This window comes from Entelurus aequoreus, linkage group LG12 (assembly GCF_033978785.1).
Source record: "Entelurus aequoreus isolate RoL-2023_Sb linkage group LG12, RoL_Eaeq_v1.1, whole genome shotgun sequence".
Lineage (NCBI taxonomy): Eukaryota > Metazoa > Chordata > Actinopteri > Syngnathiformes > Syngnathidae > Entelurus > Entelurus aequoreus.
Genome location: NC_084742.1, coordinates 10,291,121 through 10,308,294, shown reverse-complemented (window position 1 = coordinate 10,308,294; position 17,174 = coordinate 10,291,121). Strand labels below are relative to the sequence as shown.

At 40.5% G+C, this 17,174-nt stretch overlaps 1 protein-coding gene across 2 annotated transcripts in view; it reads right to left on the bottom strand.

The window, feature by feature from the left end:
- Window positions 1-15,402, bottom strand: part of phf21b (PHD finger protein 21B) — a 40,225-nt gene extending 24,823 nt beyond the window's left edge. The window contains exons 1-2 of one of the 2 annotated variants that reach the window (XM_062064647.1): window positions 14,948-15,402; window positions 1,185-1,229 (exon numbers count right to left, since the gene is read on the bottom strand). In XM_062064647.1, the coding sequence (XP_061920631.1) occupies window positions 1,185-1,229; window positions 14,948-15,001 (99 nt within the window). In that variant the 5' untranslated portion in view covers window positions 15,002-15,402. The other variant, XM_062064648.1, reaches the window with a different exon arrangement.
- Window positions 15,403-17,174: the final 1,772 nt, after the last annotated feature.

Below are 17,174 nucleotides of genomic sequence, written 5' to 3'. Positions count from 1 at the left end.
GAAGTGAACAAAATGGGTCCATACATGTGCACAAAACATGATATCACATGCGTTGCAGTCTCAGTCCTGTCCCATCTGTGGCAATATCAAAAAATCTGTGCAACCGCAGTCAACGTCGAGCCCTGATCACTAGCGCTGCAAGCTTGAATTCAAGACAGATTGACGTCTTCTGTCATTGTGAACGTCATTTACCAATCTATTCATTTTCCTATCGTTAAAACCCTAGTTCTAAAACATTTAAATTTTGGCACTGACTGTTCTAAAAACAGTCAGTGCCAAAATTTAAATGTTTTAGAACTAGGGTTTTAACGATAGGAAAATGAATAGATTGGTATGCCTAGTTCTGCTTATTTGTCCATTCCTTTTCAGGAACGTTTTTCGGTGGGGATTGTGACATTTACCGCCTCTCAATTACATAGGTTGGCGGAATGCGACCTGAGCGTCCAGACTTCAGTCATATCAGATACATATTGGATTTCTGACCACATACCAAACAGGCCTGGGTTTATTTAGAAAAAAAATCTTAATTGTCCTGTTCACACCGACATGAAAAAAATTGATACACGTCACATATGGGCACAAAAGACGGAACTGACTTGCAGTGTCCACAAAGCCTAAGTGCAAGGACACATTTGCACCAATGAGACACAGCAAAACATGCAATCCCTCCATCATCTTTACATCGTAACAACGCTGTGTGGTTCAATAATAATAATCATTGATTGGATTTATATAGCACCTTTCTAGACAACCAAAGCACTTCAGACTAACAATTATTAATTCAGTCCACAGTCCCACACTGGTGCTGGAAATTACATTTGTAGCCACAGCGGACTTGGGGTAGAAACATGGCTACCAATTTGCTCTAACTCTCTCTCCGACCCCACCAAACATTCATTGCCATGTATACACCAGTGTGGGCTGCACTGGAGGCAAGGTGGGTGAAGTGTCTTGCCCAAGGACACAATAGCAATGACTGAAATGAAAAAGCTGGGTTGAAACTGCCAATCCTTTGGTTTTTGGACGACCTGCTCGCCACCTCATGAGCCACTGTCGCCTAACGAGCTCGCATGAATGAATGAAGATGAAGGATGACACACAGCAGAGACAGCACGGAAGATATGTGCATGCTGCATACATAGACAAATAGGCATCATGCTAACAGGTGAGTGGGAGTGGCCTACCTGCCCATTCTGAAGCTCATTGAGGCCTTTGCACAGCATCTGGTTCTACAGAAAGAAAGTTGAACACAGTCAGAATAACATTTATAGTCACCATCACACTGCTAACATGCTAATTTGGATTGCACATTAGTCAGTCACATGATCACTGTGTCCACTGGCCATGTGAGCAGGTGTTACACAAGTCTCACTTCATTTTTTACATATTGTGCAGGTTCACCATGGCAACACAGTGTAAAAGCACAAAAGACACCAAGGACACTTATTTTGGGCAGCATTGTGCAGTTAAGCAGGAAATTAGCCCAGGAACCAAGGGTGAGCCTGCTCTGTGTGACAAAGATGCACGCAAAAAGCCAGAGCACAATTTGTTCTTGCAAACATGACCTATTATCCAAAACCAACTTTTTTTTACCTGATGGTACCTGCTTACATGTATTTGGGATCTGCGTAAGTCCCGAAAATTGGAAAACAAACCGTGGACACATTGCGGAGATATTTATATAACAATTTGGCCTTCCTTCCTACTTCCTCCAGCTGGTTCGTTAGGAATTTTGTTCAAGTGTGACGTTTTGTTCAAGTGTGATATCAGCGGATTATCCACATATGGTAGAGATTTACCCAAACATCCTTCCATGAGTCAGCCAATTCAATTTTATGTAAAAGTGGCTGTGCTACAACATCATGCCCTCGATGAAACCCAATGAAGAAAAATGCTCTGATTGCTTTAACCAGCACAATTCACTACACTAACTTTCAGCCTTATCTGAAGTGAAAAGTGCCTTACTTTTAACTTTTATGGTTTGTGGCAATGGGCCTTCTTCATCTGTGAAGAAGTCGCTTTACGTGTGTGCAAAGAAGAGTCCAAACCAAAAACTTGCACAGAAAGATAGATTTTCCAAAAAAATGTTTAATTGCAGAGTCAGTGACTACTATTTATGGCAATGGAGAAGACAATGAAAGGGTAAGTAATAACAGTAGGTTAGAAATTTGTCAATGATACGCTAGCATTGTTAGCTTCAGTTATGTAGCTAACTTAGCTTTCTAATGTAAGACAATAGCATCACCGTTCTGCAACAAAATAAAGAATATTTTTCCTAAAAACTACTTTAATTGGATCAGTGCCTAATGTGTTTGGCAATGGATCAGTTAGTAATGTAATTCGTTGTTACATTTGCGATGTCGGTCATAGCGTGGCTTACTTTACTGCAGCCCGCTTGCACCTCCATTGTTTACAAGTGTTCAAGGCAGCAGCAGTGAAATTAACATGATATAGAATAGTAAAGCATTTTACTGTCCAAATGCAACTGAGATAGGCTTCAGCACCCCCCGCCACTCCGAAAGGGACAAGTGGTAGAAAATGGATGGATGGATAGGATACAGTCGTGGTCAAAAATTTACATAAACTTGTAAAGAACATAATGTCATTGCTGTCCTGAGTTTCCAATCATTTCTACAACTCTTATTTTTTTGTGATAGAGTGATTGGAGCACATAATTGTTGGTCAGGAAAAAGTTTGGTTCTTTTATGGATTTATTATGGGTCTACTGAAAATGTGACCAAATCTGATGGGTCAAAAGTATACATACAGCAATGTTTATATTTGGTTACACGTCCCTTGGCAAGTTTCACTGCAATAAGACGCTCTTGGTAGCCATCCACAAGCTTCTGGCAAGCTTCTGGTTGATTTTTTTGACCACTCCTCTTGCTGGGTATTGTGGCCAAACAGCTCAATTTTTGTTTCATCTGACATCACATGGATTGAGTTGTTTGGCCACAATACCCAGCAATATGTTTGGAGGAGAAAAGGTGAGGCCTTTAATCCCAAGAACACCAATCCTACCGTCAAGCATGGTGGTGGTGGTAGTATTATGCTCTGGGCCTGTTTTGCTGCCAATGGAACTGGTGCTTTACAGCGAGTAAATGGGGCAATGAAAAAGGAGGATTACCTCCAAATTCTTCAGTACAACCTAAAATCATCAGTCCGGAGGTTGGGTCTTGGACGCAGTTGGGTGTTCCAACAGGACAATGACCCCAAACACACATCAAATGTGGTAAATGAATGGTTAAATCAGGCTAGAATTAAAGTTTTGGAATGGCCTTCCCAAAGTCCTGACTTAAACATGTGGACAATGCTGAAGAAACAAGTCCATGTCAGAAAAACAACAAATTTAGCTGAACTGCACCAATTTTGTCAAGGGGAGTGGTCATAAATTCAACCAGAAGCTTGCCAGAAGCTTGTGGATGGCTATCAAAAGGGCCTTATTGCAGTGAAACTTGCCAAAGGACATGTAACCAAATATTAACATTGCTGTATGGATACTTTTGACCCAGCAGATTTGGTCACATTTTCAGTAGACCCATAATAAATTCATAAAAGAACCAAACTTCATGAATGTTTTTGTGACAAACAAGTATGTGCTCCAATCACTCTATCATAAAAAAATAAGAGTTGTAGAAATTATTGGAAACGCAAGACAGCCATGACATTATGTCCTTCACAAGTGTATGTAAACTTTTGACCACGACTGTATGTACAGAATTTAGCATTGGAGAGAAACAGACTCTGTAGAAGTTTAACCTTAGTGTATAGTTACAGACTGCAGCCTATTGCGTCTGCTTCCTTACTTTAGTCCACCCGCATATAGTCTCCTTATCGTGCCAACAATATAACACAGTGAGCCCTTTCATCTCACTGTACCATCTGGGATGTTGTGTTGTGGTGAAAGTCACTCAAAACAGAGGCCTGGTGCCAGTCATCGATGTCCAAAGTGCACAATAAAAGCAAGAAAGCTAAAAAAAAAACTACAGAACATTTTTGCCAGGTGGGGACGAAAGCCAACTCAGCGCCACGGGTCGTGGTGAGGTGGGGTTAATTTGCATCTAAGAACTTGGCCTCTCAAGACGAGCAGTTTAAAACGGAGCAAAAACATTGCTTACAAATAGGTCTGTAAAACAAAATATATGCACATTTTTCACCGGAAAACCATCATTTCATGTTATGTAGACCAAAATGAAGTGTTTTAAACATAGAAAAAATACTCACAATAAGATCCATTAAAGGGGTCCTATTATGCAAAACCAACTTTTCTAACCTGATGGTATCTGCTTATGTGAATAGGTTGTGTTCACCTGACGTCACATCCAAATCATTAAACATGAGAGGCTCCAAGTGGTGGTCAAGCGAGCATTTGTTGTCAAAGTGTTCTGGGCGACATTTTGCCTTTCTCGAAGAAAAATGCCCTATCCATCCATCCATTTTTCTACTGCTTGTCCCTTTTGGGGTCGCGGGGGATGTTGGAGCCTATCTCAGCTGCATGCGGGCGGAATCCTTATTGTTCAAATCGCAAAAAGGACACAAGTTTCTTCAGAATTCGAGAAGGGTGAAAAAGCGCAAAAGTTTACAAAAAGACGACGAGAAAGGCATGAGTTTGCAGTGATCACTCCGTTAAAGATTTGTTTGATTAATTTTTAACGTTTAGTGTCTCCGATTTATGGATTATCTTGATATTATTTGTATTTTGTTTTGTTTCGGAGTTCTTAAAAAATTTTTTTGCAAAAAGTGTTTCGTAAAGCACCAACTCAGCGAGTCTAAATAAAAGAAAGCAAATGTGAGCAAAACCTAAAAGAGTTATAAATAATAAATAATGATAAATGGGTTATACTTGTATAGCGCTTTTCTACCTTCAAGGTACTCAAAGCGCTTTGACAGTATTTCCACATTTACCCATTCACACTAAGGCTGAAACGACGCGTCGACTATATCGACGTCATCGGTTATGTAAATACGTCGACGCCGTTTTTGTGCGTCGACGCGTCGCATATTTACGTCACACTACAGTCATGGCGGAGCGCAAAGCAGACTGTGCGAGCGAGGGGAAAAACGCACGCCAAAAGTCGTCAAAAGTGTGGGAGTATTTCAATACACAGCCTAATAATGTTGTTGTATGCACACTGTGTCGAGCGGAAATGGCCCATCATAGCAGCACAACGGCTATGAACGAACATTTGAAAAGAAAACCATCAACCATCAACTAGTCAATCGTCCGCGTGAGCATACGTTGTCATCATTACACAAAAACATGAATGTGTCATTTGTATCTGCTAGGGGTGTAACGGTATGTGTTTTGTATTGAACCGTTTCGGTACGGGGCTTTCGGTTCGGTACGGGGGTGTACCGAACGAGTTTCTAAGCTAAAGCTAACTTTAGCTGCTAAAGTCTTAACAAGTTGCTTTGCTCCTCTGCCTCTGTCTCAGCACGCAGCATTGTCCCACCCATACAACCATCTGATTGGTACACACGCAGCATTGTCCCACCCACACAACCATCTGATTGGTACACACAAAGCATTATCAGCCAATCAGCAGTGCGTATTCATAGCGCATATAGTCAGCGTCGAGCAGATAGGTGTTTAGCAGGTGAGCATCAGGCAGCGGACTCTCCCCAAATGATAATAAACACCTCCCAGTCAACTATTAGTAACATCACTATGAGCCCGTTGACCTACTAGAAACTTAAACTGCAGCTCAGCTCGCTCGCAGTCCTGGTTTGAGGTGAAGGCTAATTACCTCTCAGTTCCAGCCACATCAACCCCTTCTGAGCGCCTATTTTCAGCTGCTGGGAATATTGTAAACAAGAAAAGAAGCAAAGCAAGTAGACATGCTAACCTTTCTTCATTACAACTGTTAGTCACTCACTGGAATGAGTAGAATTGGTTATTGTGTATTGTGTTGGACTGGATGTTTATTTTGCACATTTTAAAAGCAATACTTAATGTTTACAGTGCTCCAGAATATTTAGATTGGCACTTTTTTGTATTGGATGTTTATCTTTATTTTTGCACATTTTAGCAAATAAGCAGAACTTTCACTTTTGTTGAAATGTTTACACTGTTGTTACAGAATATTTCGTTTTGCACTTTTTTGTATTGGATGTTTATCTTTATTTTTGCACATTTTAAAGCAAAATAAGCAATACTTTTACTTTTGAAATGCTTATACTATTGCAGAATATTAAGATTTGCACTGGATGTTTACTTTTATATTTGCACATTAAAAAGCAAATAAGCTACTTTTAATTTTGTTAAATGTTAAAAGTTTTAAATGTTTACATTGTTACAGAATATTTTGTCATGTTGTCAATGTTGACTGAGTGGCCATACTTTTTTTTTTGTAAATAAAAGCCATGCCTTTTGAAAAAACTGGCCTACTTTTATTTTTTCATCTTCATTTTAAATAAAATAAAATAAAAAATAATCGGTAAAAGGAAAAATAATCTATAGATGAATCGAAAAAATAATCTATAGATTAACCGATTAATCGAAAAATAATCTATAGATTAATCGATAGAAAAATAATCGTTAGCTGCAGCCTTAATTCACACACACATTCACACACTGATGGCGGGAGCTGCCATGCAAGGCGCTAACCAGCAGCCATCAGAGGCAAAGGGTGAAGTGTCTTGCCCAAGGACACAGCGGACGTGACTAGGAAGGTAGAAGGTGGGAATTGAACCCCAGTAACCAGCAACACTCCGATTGCTGGCACAGCCACTCTACCAACTTCGCCACGCCGTCCAGGCAGCAATCATTAGGGTTGGGTATTGAGTATCGAGTATCGATTGGAACCGGGACTAACTTTCCGATTCTCCCGGAATCGTTCAAAAGTTTACATTTCGATTCCTATTTTCGATACCCAGTCAGCCGACCAGAAAAAAATATGTCCGCCGAACCGGAAGAAGAAGCCGCTGAACACCAACGAAGAAGCGCCCACCGCCGGAAGTGTTAGCATAGCCGAGCCTATGTAGCCGAGCGAGTCAGTCAAGCATGGATAGCGGGCGTCGGTGGTCGAAAGTGTGGCTTTATTTTACTAAAAAAAATTAAATATCGGCGAAATATAACACGTGCGACAGGTAGGGTTGGGTATCGTTTGAATTTGAATGATTCCGATTCCGATTCTTTGTTTCGATTCCGATTCCTGGCGATTCTCGATTCCGATTCTTTTAAGAGGCAGGGTCAAAAAAAAGTTTGGGATATTTCAAATGAGCTAGCTAACCTACAGTCTTTCTGAATGAAATAGTCTGACATTCTCCATCAATTTTAATTCTTTTAACTTTTTATTAACTTTACTATAAATTCCTCACAGGGCTGTTTTCAACTAGAATATAAATATCAAATCTATGAACTTCAATATAAATATTATAAATTATGAATACATTTTCCCAGGTGTACACTTTCCTCAAGAGAGCTTTATTTTTGAAAACCTCATGAAAACACATTTACACATAAGCGTATGATGCTGCAGGAAACCTCATGAAAAGACATTTACACACACAAGTGTATGATGCTGCAGGTACTTAAAAATTTTACTGTGCTCCCACTGATGGGCTAACCTGGTGCAGAAAAGCAAATAAACAATAAGAAACAACTTGCAAAACCCAGTCCAGATTAGCAGCAGGTACAGTATAAAATCAGAGACAGTTCTTGTTTAGGAAAATGACCATATCCGCCTTCTCAGGCAGGATGCGTGAGCGTTCTGGACAGATAGTGTCTCCTGCTGTGGAAAATACACGTTCGCTGGGTGTGGAAGAAGCTTGAACGCATAAATATGAGAAAGCGAGATCTGACAGCAAAGGATAAGTCTTTTGTTGGTTCCACCGGACCACCACCATGTAGCAAGGTCGTCAGACATAAGTATCAGTGGAACGTCCTTGTACATCTGCAGCTCTCTCTCCACTCGTTTCTTGATGGACATGGAGCTCTGTTATTTCACGGTTATTTCATTTTTTTTTATAAAGTAAAGCCACACTTTCGACCGCCGACGCCCACTATCCATGCTTGAGCTTGACTGACTCGCTCGGCTATGCTAACACTTCCGGCGGTGGGCGCTTCTTCGTTGGTGTTCAGCGGCTTCTTCTTCCGGTTCGGCGGACATATTTTTTTCTGGTCGACTGACTGGGTATCGAAAATAGGAATCGAAATGTAAACTTTTGAACGATTCCGGGAGAGTCGGAAAGTTAGTCCCGGTTCCAATCGATACTCGATACCCAACCCTAGCGACGGGACTGTTTTGTGCTTAGGAGGGTGCACGTCGAACATGATGAAGCACCTCCGAGTTCATGAAGTACAAATATATGCATGTCCCGTCTTCGACGCGCTGCGCCGACCGTCCTCCTCCTGCTGTCAGATCTCGCTTTCTCCTATTTATGCCTTCAAGCTTCTTCCACACCCAGCGAACGTGTATTTTCCACAGCAGGAGACACTATCTGTCCAGAACGCTCACGCATCCTGCCTGAGAAGGCGGATATGGTCATTTTCCTAAACAAGAACTGTCTCTGATTTTATACTGTACCTGCTGCTAATCTGGACTGGGTTTTGCAAGTTGTTTCTTATTGTTTATTTGCTTTTCTGCACCAGGTTAGCCCATCAGTGGGAGCACGGTAACATGTTTAAGTACCTGCAGCATCATACACTTGTGTGTGTAAATGTGTTTTCATGAGGTTTCCTGCAGCATCATACACTTATCTGTAAATGTGTTTTCATGAGGTTTTCAAAAATAAAGCTCTCTTGAGGAAAGTGTACCCCTGTGAAAATGTATTTATAATATTTATATTCAAGTTCATAGATTTGATATTTATATTCTAGTTGAAAACAGCCCTGTGAGGAATTTATAGTAAAGTTCATAAAAAGTTAATAGAATTAAAATTGATGGAGAATGTCAGACTATTTCATTCAGAAAGACTGTATGTAGGTTAGCTAGCTCATTTAAAATATCCAACACTTTTTTTGGACCCTGCCTCTTAAAAGAATCGGAATCGAGAATCGTCAGGAATCGGAATCGAAACACAGAATCGGAATCGTTCGAATTCAAACGATACCCAACCCTAGCAATCATAAATGAAACTTTTAGCACATACACAACATTTCGGGTGCAACGATACACAAAATTCACGGTTCGGTTCAGTTCCATATTTTAGTGTCACGTTCGATATTTTTTTGATACAAAAAAATAAATTTTCATGCCTTTTTTTACTTATAATTTAATACAATAATCAACATTTTTGTTTAAACTCAAAAGTACACTTTTTAAACTAAAATAAATGTATCTGGTGCAGCTATACCTCTCCCGTTTTCAGCTGTGTATACTTAGCACCATACAAATCAAAACCAGCACCTTGTAAAAAAATATATACTAAAATAAATGCACCTGATAAATACCCATACAGTATTCTGTGGTGCATTCTTAGCAGCAAAGTAACAGCGGGTGCTACGGACAATGCTGTCTCTAATTGGGCGTTTGTCTTGTTTTACAAAGCCGGAACTACGGTATCTGTGAAACATGTTCGTGAAGGAATCTTGTAACGCGGCTCAAGTGTACCGCAGCAAACCAGACATTTTCCACAACAGAAAAGGGTCACGTGTCGTCAACAATAAAAGTAGCAACCGCCCGATCGATTTATTTTGCCCTCTTTGAATGCGCTAATGGCTCTCTAAATGCCCCGGGTAATGTTTGTAGCCTGTGTGTTGTCGCCCTTTGTTTTTGTTTGGTTCCACCTATTACCGCATCGGGGTGATGTCGGCGTAAATGTGTTGTCATTGTTTGTCGTATTTCAACTGTTGTAGTTTATCGTTGTGTAAAACTTTAGACATACCATGGTATTTTTGTCCATTGCACGCTTGCCTTTAGGGTTTGATTGATTGAAACTTTTATTAGTAGATTGCACAGTACAGTACCTATTCCGTACAATTGACCCCTAAATGGTAACATCCGAATCAGTTCTTCATCTTGTTTAAGTCGGGGTCCACGTTAACACGAAAACCAAAGTAGTTGCACACGCCAGATCTGAATGATGGTGGAGGATCTTCGATTTCAGGCATGTTTGAGGCATTAGCCATGTTGCAAGGAGCTCGTTTCGCATGTAGCTTCTGTCTCAGCAGCTTGTTTTGTTCTGGATGAATGTGAGTGGCGCAGCTTAGTGGATCTGCGCTCAACTATGCAGCCTAAAGAGGCATAGTCGAGCGCAGATCCACTGAGCTTTCAGCACAGAGCATATAGTCATAAGTTGATAAAACTGAACCAAAACCATTGTATCGAAAGATTCAATATGAATATGTGTATTGTTGCACCCCTATTAGATCTATAGTTTTATTTTGATAAAGACGGGGAAACCACGCATACCCGCAATGACGCGTGTAGGCCTGGGCCGATATTCGTAAGTCAATTAACCAACGATACATTTTTAAAAGTCAGTAAGTTTTCCAGCATTAATAAATCGTCATGTGCATGCTTCAAGAGCATTCACGCTTTTCATGGGTTTCAGCAGCTGCTATGTTTGTGCCATAGCGGAATGAAAAGAAGGGTGTGAACTCCCCTGTCCTTCATTAAGTGTCTTTGATTCTTTGTGTGGCGAGGCGGGGCCACTGGCCTGCTAGCATCAGACAGTGCAACAAGTTTGTCCATGTAACATGTAGCGAAAATGGACAAAATGATCACAAACCCAAATGCCACCGCAGCAGTGTGGGACTATTTCAGGTTTTAACCTTTGGAACGAGATGAGCCTATCGACACCATGACCCAGTTGGCTGATTGTGTGCGAATACAACAAACTTGCACGCCCACTTGAAACACAACAATCCGTATTTGGTGTACAAGCTGAGTGCAAACAAAACAGCGCAAAAGGGCGAGCACTTAAAGAAATTGTTGTTAAAATACAATCCCCAAAAACATGCTGCCATTTATCCATAATGCTGTTGAAAAATAGCATTTCTAAAAAAGTGTTGCAAACGTTTGACAGATATTTGTCATGTTGTCAAGTCATGTTGGTGTTCCTCACTCAGAATCTGCCATCCATCATCCATCCATTTTCTACCGCTTGTCTCTCGCGGGGGTGTCCAAGCTGCATTAGGGAGGAAGACATGATACACCCTGGACAAGTCGCCACTCGTCGCAGGGCCCGGAAATCAGACACTTAAGTTTTTTTTTGTTTTGTTTTTTCATACGACCTGTTACTGTAGTGTTTATATTGTTCTTCTTCAAATTCTTTACTAAAAGCTCCTAAGTTGATTGTCCGTTCAGTAATGTACAACTCTACCTCTGCCTACATGTTCAATATTGAAGTGCAATTTTGTTTGTCAACACTTTATTTAGCCATTTTGTTTGTGTATATTTGAGGTTCCCCAAGCATCCTGGAGAGATGATCAGAAAGCAGCTTAAAAAAACAAATCTGTAAAACTATGCAAACTTTTGACCAAAGAACCACCATTACATGTTATGTAGACCACAAGCAAGTGTTTTATAACAAATCATAATGTGACCACTTTAGAAGAAGGAACAGGACACACCAGACAGTTTTCATTCATGGCTGCTCCATGATGATATTCTAACCTGCGGCTACCAAACAAACCTCTCAACTTTAAACCTTTAATAGCAAGACTGAATAATTCATAATGCAACTCAAGGTCAAACACTGCACATGTGTGCAGAATTTCAGAACCGGTTCAGTGTTTAACTGTTCTTTAAAGGTTCGCGTGAAAAGAAGACTCATTGTTGCCTAAGAACACAAAGTAATGAGTTATGACAGTGATTCTCAAACTGTGGTACAGATGCCTTAAGTTGTACACAGGCTCCATCTAGTGGTACACCAAAGAATCACGTAAGTAATTAGTGTTTAATTTTCCAAGTTTGAAACAGTGTTACTGTTCAAACTGTGTGTAATTTTAAAGCGGCCAAAATATTGAATATACTTGTAAAATAAAACCTCTGCCTTGTTTTTAATGAACATATAAGTCTACTACGCTACTGTATTTTAATGTTGGTCATTATGGTAGTACTCGGAGAGCCAAGTGGTTTCTGAGGGGTACATGTGAAAAGAAGTTTGAGAACCACTGAGTTAGGAACATGCAAATACTAATCAATAAGATCAATATTCACACATGGCTTCACCAAGTCAACAGCTTCTGGTCAGTTGTGCACAATGCAGGCGACGAGGCCCCTTGCTGAGCACTTTGGCAGAGGAAGTTGCTTTGCACTTCCTGGTCACTCTCAGCAGACCTTATCATGGTGGTTTAGAACAACCAATCAGTGTTGGCATACAGCAAACTCTCACATCCAAGGTCCCCGCTTCCATGATGTTTGACTCAGACCTCATCTTGTGGCGGTCATGTGACGTCTTTGAACGCCGGCGAGGTGACTCGCGCACATTTGAGGACTCACAGTGCACTCGTGCATTTTCAGAAATGAAGCACTTGCTCCAATAAAAATCCCGTCAAACAGCTTCGATTAAAAGGATTTGAAAGATTATCAGTCCTAAAGCTCCGTCAAGCAACGGGAGGATGAGATGGATTGGGATTAGATGCACGGAGGTGTCGACCTGATGGCTCATGTCAGTTTAGCAGCGGAATGATCCTGAAACATGGCCGCCACGTGACGTAACGAGCAGCTGCAGGTTGTGGCCATTTATGTATCTTCATGAGCAACCAGGTGATGCGGTGGCCTCCTCTGCCTTTTAAGGCAGGCTTAGTCATTAACTGAGATAGTGTCACTTGCAGTGGCATCATCACTTGCTCAAGAATGTGGCAAAATGCATAAAAAGCAGAGCATTATAAGATAACGAACACAATTGGGCCTTTAGAGGACAGAAGGGAGCGTGTTGATGACATCAGACAAACAGTCACACTTGATTGACAGCAGCTACGCTAACGTCAGACTCCTTGACATGTCATGTGACCATGAAGCAGAGCAGTAACCTTATATTGGGGACATTGCGATGGATGTGAACAACATGGCGGCGCAGTCACAGCTACACTCCCTGTGCACTTTACAGCCTTAACTAGCTGTACACTCAAATGTGGAAGAAGTAGCCGTAACCATGGTGACAGATGGACATGACTGCTGGCACCAGAAATCATTGAGGCAGTTGTGGACACAAGTCGTTCAAATGAATGAGCGCTTTTCAAGCACTGTCAAGTAACAACTCCTCCTTCGTATTCTCAACGTGGACGCTCACAAACAAACTGATCTCCATTCCTTTCCGGGCAGGAGAAATGCACTCGTTACTCCATCACTCCTCATCCTGGCCAATAAACAGTTGACCAATAAACTGTTCCCACTTCACGTGCAGTTTATTTTCAGGCACTGCAAATGTTCACAAAGTGTGCTGGGCTTAATGAGCCTTTAACAACAACAAGAGTGTGTTTGTGTGTGTGTGCGCGCGTGAGTACTGCAAAGGTCACATTTTGTTGCTAAAAACAGACAAGTCAGAATGGAATGATTAAAAAAAACATGGCTGTGCAATGCTGACTGGGCTTTCTCTGCCTCTCCCGACCACCCCTCCCCCTCCAACCAAAAACAGCATCAGAGCAATCAAAATGGTAATGTTAGGCATGAATGGGGCCCATCCCCCCCTCCTCCTGCACTAAACTCTGCAGACTTTTTGCTCTCCATGTTGGAAAGGGGGGGCGTGGGGTGGAAAGCACCCCTTCTGTCTCAAAATGGATGCTTCCACTATGAATGTGAGGGAGCAGACGAAAACAGTCCAACACATTTTGTTGGAAGAAGCAACTTTGAGGGTGCATTCAAGTGCTAAGAAACTACATTCCACCAGAAATGGGATCGATCAAAGTCGGGCAGAGAGGAAAAGGCCTCTAACAGCTGTGATAGAACACGTAACTGCCGCGACTAAACAAATATCGACCTCTTTTCCATCAATTCCTCCTCCTCTTGCGAGCGCTGCCAACTTGTGTGCGCTGCTTTCTGCACGGCGCCTGCCGAAGGGGCGGTGCGGGCGGAGCTGGCCAGGGTGCTGAAGGTTGCTCGCAGCATCCTCCAGCATCCCAACGCACCTGCCGCCAGCGAGCGTAGCCGCCAGCTCCAACTAACACCTCGGCAAAGTTGACGGGAGAGGCCGCCGGGCGGCCATGAAGTGTGCAATGAGTGAAAGCGTAGTCGTGGGCCAATCAAACGCCTCGCTGCCGTCACGTGACCCCGAAAGAAATAATGCCAGCAGACTAAGTGTAAAGTAACAAAATGGGGGAGCGTAGCGAATAAAAAAGACGTTACAAGGCACGTCGAGGCTGCCGCGGACGTCAGCTTTGGTTGACTTAAGCTCCACAGAAGTCGTATAGATCGCTCCCAGTTAGCCGATGTGCTAGTTAGCTCGCCTCTAACGGCACTCGGGAGAAACACGTCGAACAACTCAAAATGGACGCTAATTTAGAGCAACATTGCACAAGTTTGAGAGCAAGTCGGCAGTCAGCACCAAGCACAGAAATGACAACACAGCTGGCGTTTGCACACCTTTCCAGTGTTTTGACAAGAAAGTCGTCACGAAAAGCACATCAATGGCAGCTCGCTAGCAGGAGAGCTAAGTGGCCGCTAGCCCCGAGGAAGATTTACACTGATAAAGTTTGTCACACTCGTCAAATTCGCCAGACCGGGCGGTGGATTCGTGCATAAAAATAGCTTTACCTGGTGCTTGTGCTTCATGTGTGCAACTAGTTAGTCGGGAAGAGAGCCGCCAGCATACGTTGGGAAAAGTGTTGAAGTTGTTGTGTGTGCGAGGAACAAAGCGGCCATGGATGTTTCTTCTTCTTGTCCCCTCATAAATATTCAGCTCGCGTCCTGCTCGCCGCATTAGCTCTCCGTTCTTGTTGCTCGCAAAAACACAATTGCGAGGGACAAAGTGCGAAGGAGTGACGGCGAGGCGAAAGCAGACATTAGTTTCGCCTCCTTGACGTCCTCCAAGCTGCAATCATAACACCATCTTTCCTTACCTGATGACATTGGATCTCTACTTTCAGCGCCTCTTGCAGGCCTTGTACTTCCATGTTCCGTCGACAAAAGCACTTTGCTCACACTTTCGACACGAACGAGACGAACTTTAAGTGAATTGGAGGTTTTTGAAGCGACAATAACAATCGAAAGAAGAAGTACTCGACAGGGAAAGCAAGTTCTCGCTTCTTTTTACAGCCTGGGACTCATCACCGACTTTCCGCCCGTCTTAAAAAGTGGTCCGAAGCCGACAAAAAGACGTCAGGCCTCGGACAGATCCTCTCCAGATGACAAGCGAACGTCGAGAGGTCCGACGCGGGAGAAGCTCGACGTTTTTTCGATAAATTTAGTTTAAAAACGAGGACTATATTTTGTCCGAGTCCGCGGCTTAATTTCACTTTGCCTGGGGAAAAGTTGTGCTTCGGCTGTCAATGGTGATTCTGAAGTACCCGGATGGAGCAGAGAGCAGCGCCCCTCCTCTTTTACAAACAGAGCATGCGCAGTGAGACCAGGGAGTCACAAACGTTTTCTTTCTTTCAAATAGATAATTACAAAAAACTCTTCAACGCTTACATAAACACGCAAATCACTTCAGAATGTTATACTTGTCATCTTTTTAAAATAGAAATTATAGTAAACGAGTAAACGAGGGGTGTCCTGGGATCAGCATTACAAACAAAACTTCTCACAGCAAATTTCTCAAGACATTAATTAAAGGCAGCAGAATATCAACTCCTGTATTTACATTTACAATGCATCTTGTATATATACAAGATACATTGTGTTAAGTAAATATAATATATATATATATATATATATATATATATATATATATATATATATATATATATATATATATATATATATATATATATATATATATATATATATATATGTGTGTGTGTGTGTGTGTGTGTGTGTGTGTGTGTGTGTGTGTGTGTGTGTGTGTGTGTGTGTGTGTACATCAACACTGTACTGTGCTATTCAGCGTTGTGACTAATGATACAAGTTAAGTTAATTCAAAAAAAAATTTTTTTAACTCCTACAACATAATTTGTGAAGACAATTGAGTGTGATGATACACGACATCCTCATAACGTCTGAATAGTTTTGGAAGAATATTGCCAACAGTGAAAATAGTTGTATATATTACCTTAGTTTCTCATTACTTTATTGAAAATACCAGTAGCAACATACTTTAACAATTATTTTCACTGTTCTATTGTCACAAGTTACAAAACTTTTACAACTATATTCAATAGTGATAACATACTTTAATAAAAAATGGTTGTAATCATGACAACATACTTTAGGCCGCAGCCTAACTAATAAATAAATATAAACATATTGTTATTATCGTGTTACTTGTGAAAATAGTTATTTAAGTATGTTGCTACTACTAGTAACAACTCACGCTAACACACACTTTAACAACTAGTTGTCAAAATGTATATTTCTAGTTTCACGAAAGTAACTTACACTAACCACATACTTTAACTGAAACAACTACTACTTTCTAGTTGTTAAATATGTTGTTACTAGTGAAAATAGTTTGCAAACCATTGTTGGTAAAGTTTACTTTATTAGTAGTACAAATAGTCATTAATGTACATTGTTAAAGTATGTCATTATTAGAAAAATGTTTTGTTAAAGTACGTTATTTGAAATACAAATAGTTGTTATGGTAGGCTGTTAAAGTACTTTATTATTAGTAAAAATATTTGTTAAAGTATGTCATTATTAGTAAAAAATAATTGTTAAAGTATGTTGTTAAATTATGTCTTTAGTAGTAAAAATGATTGTTTAAATATGTTGTTAAAGTACTTTATTATTTGTAAAAAAATTGTTGTTAAAGTACTTTGGGATTTGTAAAAATACTTTTTTGTATGTTGTTAAAGTATATCTTAATTAGTAAAAAAAAAATTTAAGTATGTGGTTAAAGTAGTTTATTAATCGTAAAAATAGTTGTTAAAGTACTTTATTATTAGAAAAAATTGTTGTTAAAGTACATTATTATTAATACAAATAGTTTTTTCTGTTTGGTTGTTAAAGTACATTATTATTAGTAAAACTAATTGTTAAAGTATGTTGTTAAATTATGTCATTATTAGTACAAATAATAGTTAAAATATGTTGTTAAAGTACTTTATTTGTAAAAAAAAAAAGAGTTGTTGAAGTACATTGTGATTCATAAAAAATGTTTTTGGTATGTTGTTAAAGTATATCTTA